This window comes from Mus caroli, unplaced genomic scaffold (assembly GCF_978045245.1).
Source record: "Mus caroli unplaced genomic scaffold, Mus_caroli_1 scaffold_14, whole genome shotgun sequence".
NCBI classification, from domain to species: Eukaryota; Metazoa; Chordata; class Mammalia; order Rodentia; family Muridae; genus Mus; species Mus caroli.
Window position 1 is genome coordinate 86,147,327 of NW_028227269.1, and position 8,934 is coordinate 86,156,260.

Here is an 8,934-nt window from a genome sequence, read left to right on the forward strand (position 1 = left end):
GCAGTAAGTCATTTAAAAATAATATTTTGGGGGGTTTAAGAGACCAGTTAAGAGCAATAATTCCCACAACATACATGGTGGCAGACAAGCCTGTGCTACTCTAGTACCCAGGGGGTCCAATGCCCTCTTTTAGCCTCCTCGGTCACCAAGCATGCATGTGCTTACAGATGGACATACACACAAAACACCTTTATACATACATATGTATATATATATATATATATATAATAAAAGTATAAAATAAGATTTGTTACATAGAGTGTATGTGTCTGTGTTTGTTTTTGTGCGTGAGTGTCTGTCAAAGTACGTCAACACCTGTGTGAAGGTCAGAGAACAACCTGAGAGATTCTGTTTTCTCCATCTATCTGAGAATATTCCGGTAGTCAAGCATGGCAGCAAGACCCTTTCCCCACTGTGACAGCAAATCAGCTTTACAGATCTACTTTGTTAATTATGTTGTAAGTAAAATTGCTGATCTCTATATAACCATAGTCGTATGAGGACAATGAGGGATCATCATGATACAAGCATCCCATATGTACATGCCTTTGTGGAAAGTGAGCCTTGACTGTAAGAAAACATAGCCATCTCACACCAACCACGGAGACAGTGTTTCTCTGTATAGCCCTGGTTGTCCTAGAACTCATTTTGTAGACCAGGCTGGCCTTGAACTCAGAAATCTGCCTGCCTCTGCCTCCCCAGTGCTGGGATTAAAGGCGTGTGCCATCACACCCCGCTCCTTTATTTTAAAGATCAATTAATTCATTTATGTTATGTATATGAGTACACTGTAGTTGTACTTTTCATTTTGAGCCATCATGTGTTTGCTGGAATTTTAATTCAGGACCTTTGCTCACTCTGATCGGATTTGTTTATTGTTATATCTAATTACACTGTAACTGTCTTCAGATGCGCCACAAGGAATCGTCAGAGCTATTTATGGATGGCTGTGAGCATCCATGTGGTTTTTGGGATTTGAACTCAGGACCTTCCAAGGGCATTCAGTGCTAACAACCACTGGGCCATCTCTCCAGCATCATCCCTTTCTTTCAACCCTACATCCCAGGTTTTGGTCTATGTGTTTCTGATTTCCCACATTCATTACTTTAAATTTGTCCTCAGTAGCCTGTTTTGTCTCTCATTACCATAGAAAACCAGTAGGCAGTATGAAGTGTCCAGTCTGGCCTCGAACTCAGAAATCCACCTGCCTGTGCCTCCTGATAGCTGGGATTAGAGGCGTGGGTTACCACGCCTAGTTAAGAAGTGTCCTTTTGTTTCTTTGCTTGTTTGGTGTGGTGATTGAATTATGCTTGGATCAGGGTGTGGTACTATTGGGAGGTGTGGCCTTGTTGGATTAGAGTTGCATCACTGTGGAGGCGGGGCTTGGGGCAATGTATATATACTCAAGCTCTGACAAGGCTGAGACACAGTAGTCTCATCTTGCTGCCTTCACCTTGGGAGACACAGGCAAGAGGACATCTGATCTAGGCCAATCTGTTCTGTAGAAAGAGTTCCAGGACAGCCTCGAGTACACAGAAAAACCTTATCCCAGAAAGAAAGAATCATCGTTCTAACGGCTCTTAGTCTTCCTTAAAAGAAGATGGTACTCAGCAGGTAGGTCATGGATTTGGGTTCTGGTTATGGGAAGTTCTGGGAGAACATATATTTTTCATTTTTCTTTGAGGATTGTTTATGCTAGGGAGCAGAGTTAACCTGGCCACAACCATGTCTAGAACCTCTTGTGGCCTTCCTTGGTGACTACGCTGCTCAGAAGCTGGGGTCTTTCATGAGTTGCCTTCCCTATCAGCTTACCTCCTTCCTTCCTTCCTTCTCTGCAAGAAAGCATGTCCCTCTTGCTTTTGGGATTTCACTATCTGCCTTGACATCCCTTCGTACATTGTAACCTGGAATTGTAAACCAGATAAGCCCCTCTTCCAGGAAATTGTGTTTTCCTGGAGTATTTTAGCAGCAGCCACATAAGTGAAACTGGAACCAACAGATGATGTATACTAGTGCGGTCCTAGCATTGGTTCAAAAAGTAAGAGTGAGTTATCCTAAGTGTTAGAGGTGGCCAATGTTGGAGTCTTCTTCAGGCACTGTGATATAGGTTAATAGGATTATAAGGGGGATGGTAGAATTTGAAATGGATGCACACAAGAAAAATATCAGTGGTGCAGTGTGTGTCTTATGCTTACCATAGCAATGGCCAAAAGTAAAGTCTCAAAGAGGCTGGTCTTGGAGAACACAAAGCTGTCAGTTAGCTTTCATTTGTATGCTTTTAAATATCATCTGTAAAAACTAGCAAATAGGGACTGGAGAAATAGCTCAGTTGTTCAGAGCATTGACTGTTCTTGCAGAGGACCTGGTTTGGTTCCAGACACTATCTCTAGTAACTGCTCCAAAGGAAAAGTTGGTTTTCTCCAAGGGGGTCTCACTATGTACAAAACCACTCTTAAGGGAAAGCCCCATACCCAGAAGGAGATGGCCAACAGAAAATGAACTCAATAGTGTTTCTGGGGATGTTGTTGTTGTTGTTAATTTGTTTTGTACTATTCTGGCTGGTTGGCTTGTTACTAAGCCTTTCTCACATCTTAAGGAGATGGAGATAAACTTTCTGGTTGGCCTTTGCTTTTCTGTTTTCACTGGATGCAGTAGGTACTTCATGTGGTTGTCATATGTGCCTATGTCAACTGCTTTCATGCTTTATTTAGTGTTGCAAAGGGGATCTAAGTAACACAACCTGTGACTTTCTTCAATTTTTTATTCTTCTGTGAACTGAAAAAAAAATTAAGAGTAATTTATATCTATGACCATACTGTACCTGTCTTAGACACAAGAACCAAAAGAGGGCTTCGGTGCTGATTACAAATGGTTGTGAACCACTGTTTGGTTGTTGGGAAGAGAATGCATTACCTCTGAAAGAATAGTCAGTGCTTTCAAGCATTCAGCAATCTTTCCAGTCCTGTAATTGTTTTTATTACACCCCAAGCATGTCCATTTAAAGTGCAGGGGTACATATTTTGAGGGTTCTTGTAATATATTAAAGGCCTGAACACCAACGAACTGGTAATTTTGGGTACACTAAACTTGTTTAAAAATGTATTAAAATGGTATCTGAATCTACTAAGCATTCTATAAAGTCTTAGACTGCTTTTTTATGTAGAATCACATTCCTTAGAATGATAGTTTCAATTTTTTAATTAAGCTATACAATTCAGCCACCTAGCAGGAACAGAAATATGAACTAACAAGTAATACCAGAGCTCCCTGGGACCAAATTACAAATTAACGAAAACACATGGAAGGACTCGTGGCTCTAGCTGCATATGTAGTAGAGGATAGCATAGTCAGTCATCAATTGGAGGAGAGGCCCTTGGTCCTGTGAAGGTTCTATGCTCCAGTATAGGGGAATGCATTGGCCGATAAGCAGGTGTGGGTTGTTTAGGGAGCAGCAGGAGGGTAGAGAATAGCGGGTTTTTGAAGGGGAAACTAGGAAAGGGGATAACATTTGAAATGTAAATAAAGAGAATATCTAATTTTTAAAAAGCTATACCATTCAATGTTGTATGCAGAAATTTTGATAATAAATTATTTTCCAAATAGATTTCCAACGAAAACTTATTTAAAATTTTTATTTTGTCGTTGTTAAAAGGTCAATGCATGAACTGCAAAGGTAAAGGCGTCCTGCTGCATTTTGTCACTACTGTGGAGACTACAACTCCCTGAGCACCAGGCCAGAAGCCGAAGGACTATTTTGTAACTATCAGAAAACAGGACTCTGGGACATTTTGTGGCTTGTGGCTCTTCTATACTTACATCAGTTGCTTTCAGATCTACCACTGTGAGATACTTCCTGGCACCCATCCTAAGAGTGTAGTAGCTCTTGGAACTGAGTCACAGCCATTGTGAGTCATTGTCTGCCAGGAGTCCCTCACCCGACTGCTGTGGTTGCCTTTTCCATCATGCCAAAGAATAAAGGCAAAGGAGGCAAAAACAGGCGCAGAGGTAAAAATGAAAATGAATCTGAGAAAAGAGAGTTGGTGTTTAAAGAACATGGGCAAGAGTATGCTCAGGTGACCAAAATGCTGGGATGTGGACGGTTGGAAGCAATGTGTTTTGATGGTGTAAGGAGGCTGTGCCACATAAGAGGAAAGTTGAGAAAAAAGGTTTGGATAAATACCTCAGACATTATATTGATTGGTCTACGAGACTATCAAGATAACAAAGCTGATGTAATCTTAAAGTATAATCCAGATGAAGCAAGAAGTTTGAAGGCCTATGGAGAACTTCCAGAACATGCCAAAATCAATGAAGCGGACACATTTGGTCCTGGGGATGATGATGAAATCCTGTTTGATGATATTGGAGATGATGCTGAAGACATTGATGACATCTAACCTAATCTAAGCATGCTATATTCCAAGTTCTCTGACGATAGTTCAACACAATTGGCATCTTGACCTTCAGCTGTTAAGTAAAACTTCATTTGGCATGAGTGTGACTTGTTAATGCAAATTGATGGCTTTTATGTTTTGAAGTATTATATTTGTTTGAAAACCTAAGATGTTGAGTTATCTATCTTAAGTGACAAGTTAACACTTTGTGCTTATGGGTATAACTGAACTTAGGGCACAGCAGTGCGCACTGTTAAGGGACTGGCATTCCATTTGTGACCTTTCATTTCTGGCCCTGGTTGTATACACTCCCTTGATCCTTTAAGTTGTTTCCACCCACAAGTTGTCACATCTTACAGTGCAGTTTTAAAGTTAGATGGGTAGCAATTTTGAGTTTTAAAAATTAGGCATTGCAGAAATTAAATGCTTAGAGGAGATGATCATTTTCTTGTGTTTAAAAATATAATAGTGGACAATGTTCATATATAATCTTGTAAGGCATACTCAAAAAAGAATGAAAATAAAGAGAAGTAAGTCTCTTCTGATTCTTGCATAGAGAAATTTTCAAAGCAGGTAGCTGTTAAGAGCACATGAAGTATTGTTTACTTTGTAAAGTAAGTAGGTCCTTTATGTTAAGACACTTTCAAGAAGTTAGCTTCTGTATTGAGGGCTTAGAAAATGAATTACTTAATCCTAGCACTTGGGAGGCAGAGGCAGGTGGATTTCTGAGTTCAAGGCCACCCTGGTCTACAGAGTGAGTTCCAGGACAGCCAGGGCTACACAGAGAAACCCTGTCTCAAAAAAACAAAAAAACAAACAAACAAAGAAACAAAGAAACAAAAAAGGAAAATGAATTACTGTGTATTGAGTAAAGTTAGTTACATAATTGTACAAGCTTACTTTTCCTTAAACTAAGCTTAGGTTAATGGAAAAGGAGCCACAGCTTAATGAAAATGAGGTTACTGTTTTCTGAATGGAGGAGTCCAGAAACAGAGACACATTAAAATCATGTTGTTATAGAAAAATTTTTTTCCTTTAAATATGTTCATTATATCTCTGGTGTATAATGAAAATAAATGACTACATGATTTCTGAAAAAGAAAAAGATCAATGCAGTCTGATGGTCTCTGCTGGCAAACCAGGAGGGGACTCCCCAACACAAGCCTGCAAGCACTATGACCACCAGTGTCTGCTGTGCTACCAGGATATTTTAGAAGAATGCAGGTCTCTTCCCAAACCATCTTCTTACTCTGGATGGGTTGTAGATCACATCCTCCCCAATACTGCATGGTACTCACAAGAGAATGCTGCTTACTCTGATAATTCACCCTCGTCTGCATCTGTATCAGGCTTGTACCAATTCTCAACATTCATAGAGTTGACTTTCTAGGATAGAGTTCAATATAGCTCATGTATCTGTATGGAAATTGACTACCTTCTTTCAACCATTCTGATTTTTCCTAACTGTTCTTTTTTTTGGGAGAGGGGTGAGACAGGGTTTCTCTGTATAGCCATGGCTGCCCTGGAACTCACTTTGTAGACCAGGCTGGCTTCGAACTCAGTATACTGCCTGACTCTGCCTCTGGGAGTGCTGGGATTAAAGGTGTGTGCCACCACGCCTGGCCTTTTTTTTTTTTAAAGACTTATTTATTTTATGTATATGAGTACTATAGCTGCCTTAAGACACACCAGAAGAGGGCATTGGATACTACTATAGGTGGTTATGAGCCACTATGTGTTTGCTGGCAATTGAACTCAGGACTCTGGAAGAGCAGCCAGTGCCCTTAACCACTGAGTCATCTTTCCAGCCCCCCTTTCCTACCTGTTCTACTTCATTCCTTTCTTTTTGTCAAGATTTATTTTATTGATGTATATTTGTATGAGCTTTATGTATTCAGGTGCCTACTTGAGATGGAAGGTACCATGAGTCCTAGAGCCATAGTAGCAGGCATTTATGAGCTCTATTAACGTGTCCAAAACTATTCATTAATTTGAGTAATTAAACTAACCTTGAATTTCCATATCTGAATAGTGAATTAAAATATTCAAAAGTTTTTCTAGTACGAAAAATTAAATGCTTTAGTTATAAATGATCTCTATCAATATACACAAACTATATACTTCAGACAGTCACAAAAGTGTGAGCAGAAGGCTTATCAAAAGACATTTAATACAATTAGTTTTCAACAACCCCTTGGTCGTCCATATCTACAAAGAAACTCAACCAAAACCCACCCAAATTCCACATCACATAAAAGCACATACTTACCAGAATTTTTAGCAAGTATGGTTTGGGAATTTGTTTTTGTTGTTGTTTTTGTTTTTTTGTTTTTAAAAAGTCCCCCAGGGCAAATGATTTACAGTTTAACTGCCACTGTGAACTGATCTGGACATGGTCCAGAATTGGGACCTCTGACGATCTACAGATGCTAATGATTTAGATCTACTTGAAGAATCATGTTTCTAGCACTTCTCAGGCACAGGAGACCTACTACCAGAAAGGGACTTTCTCCAGCTCTGGTTTTTAATAACACAAATAAATGTATGGTACCAATGGAGACCCTGCAGATCAACCAGCAGGTAGATATCTCCAGTCAGCACAAAGACCTCCTGAATGTGGACCTGGTTGCCTTCCAGCCTCTGGACAACCATCTGTGTGGCCTCATTTCCAGAATCATTCACAGCACCTTTAAGAGTGGCTATTCCACAGCAGTGAATCAAGCTGAGGATGTGCTGGCCCTGCTGGAGATGCTTGACCTCGTCTTGAGTTTGGAGCAGACGATCACTGGAGCCTCTGAAGTGAGGGGGCAGGAGGCCCTGGTTCAAGTGGAAGGAGTCACAGGTTCATTGGGGTACAAGGGCTCCTGCCCAGAGCTCTGTACCCAGCCCAAGTGCAGCAGAGACACAGATTGAAGACGTGCAGGTGAAGGTACAAGACAGTAAGATGCAGTGGTACCAGCAACTTCAGGATGCTTCTGCCAAATGTGTGTTTCCCTTTGAAGACCTGGACAGCAACAAGCACAGTCAGACCAAAACGATAAAACTGGACTTGCAGAAGGCAGCCACCATCCCACTGTGCCAGATCTCCAGCATTGCAAGTTCAAAGCTGAAGGAGGTCTTTGACAAGATCGATAGCCTGCTGTCTGGAAAGCCTGTCCAATCGGGTGGGCATCCGGTGCCTGTCACTCTTAGCCCTGAAGGGCTGGACTTTGTCCAGTACAAACTGGCAGGGAAATTTGTGAAACAAGGGGAGGAATAAGTGGTTCTCACCATGAAGCAGCATTCCCCATTGCAGTGGTGGCTTCTGGTATCTGGATGCTTCACCCCAAAGTGGGAGACCTCATTCTTGTTCATCTCCACAATAAGTGTCCATACTCCATTCCTTTCTACCTACCTTTCAAGGAAGAGATAGATTTGGAGGATTCACAACAGATGCTTGGCTACCAAGTGATGGATTCCAGAGCTGAGAAACAGAACAACTTTCTAAAACACATGTCTAGAACACCCTCATGAAGCAGTACCAGATCCAGTTCTGAAACTTCTCACCCAATACTTCTCACCCAAGAGGACTACTTGCCCAGAGTTGAAGCCATCACAAGATCAGGACAGATGGGCTCTTTCAAATGTTTCAAGCTGTTCTTGGAGAAATCTCTTCAATACAGAGAGGTTCATGTCCACATAGGCTTTCTGACAACCTCCTTCTGGCACTCTCAATGTCCTTTGTAACACTGTGTGGCAGGAGGGGCAACAATATAAAGCTACTGACACAGTAGGTTTGGAAGAATCATGTCAGATGGAGAAATTCATCAGTGTGTTTTTATATATCTGTACCATTGAATGAGGCTTTTAGGGCTGGAGAGATGGCTCAGCAGTTAATAGCACTAACTGTTCTTGCAGGTGTCCTGAGTTCAATTCCCAGCAACCATAGGGTGGCTCATAACCATCTGTAATGGGATACAATGCACTCTTCTTGTGTGTATCTGAAAACCGCTGTAGTGTAGTCATAGAAATAAAAATAAATAAATATTTTTTAAATGAGGGGTATATAATTCACAGCCTTATGTCAGTCCCTTGTCAGGTTTCATAGTTTTATAGGTGTTACAGACAGTTACAGAACTGGCCTTTCTAATTTTCACAAGTTACAAGGACTTGTAAAAAAGGGCACTTAGCACTTAGCTGCACCCTTTGTCTCTCCTTATAGTTCTCAACAATTTAAGCTGTTTTCAAATTATCATCTCTAATTCAGATGTGCAACTGGTGGACTAAGTCCCGCATTCTCAGGAATCCCATGTGTGGACAACAATGAATAATTATCAGTAAGTGTATGCCCATTTTTTCTAGTACAATTAGTTTGTAGTCAGCTGTCCTCAATCATCTCTTATGACTCGGAGACATGGGCAGGTTTTTGGCCCAGATCAGATTTTCTTTTTTTTTTCCTTTTTTTTTTTAATTAGGTACTTACTTCATTCACATCTCCAGTGTTATCCCAAAAGTCTCCCACATCCTCTGCCCCCCACTCACCCCCCACCCACTCCTACTT

At 40.9% G+C, this 8,934-nt stretch overlaps 1 protein-coding gene and 1 pseudogene across 1 annotated transcript; both read left to right on the forward strand.

Annotated features, from left to right (window-relative positions):
- The first annotated feature begins 3,935 nt into the window (after positions 1-3,935).
- On the forward strand, positions 3,936-4,397 carry LOC147001283 (eukaryotic translation initiation factor 1A-like). Its single transcript, XM_085830569.1, has one exon. The coding sequence runs from the start codon at positions 3,963-3,965 to the stop codon at positions 4,395-4,397; it is 435 nt and encodes a 144-aa protein (XP_085686695.1). The 5' UTR covers positions 3,936-3,962.
- A 2,550-nt stretch (positions 4,398-6,947) lies between these two features.
- LOC147001284 (mRNA export factor GLE1 pseudogene) lies at positions 6,948-8,120 on the forward strand (annotated as a pseudogene).
- Positions 8,121-8,934: the final 814 nt, after the last annotated feature.

Bases quoted from the DNA above. Each gene is read 5' to 3' on its own strand.
- LOC147001283 (XM_085830569.1), top strand. From the start codon at position 3,963: ATGCCAAAGAATAAAGGCAAAGGAGGCAAAAACAGGCGCAGAGGTAAA.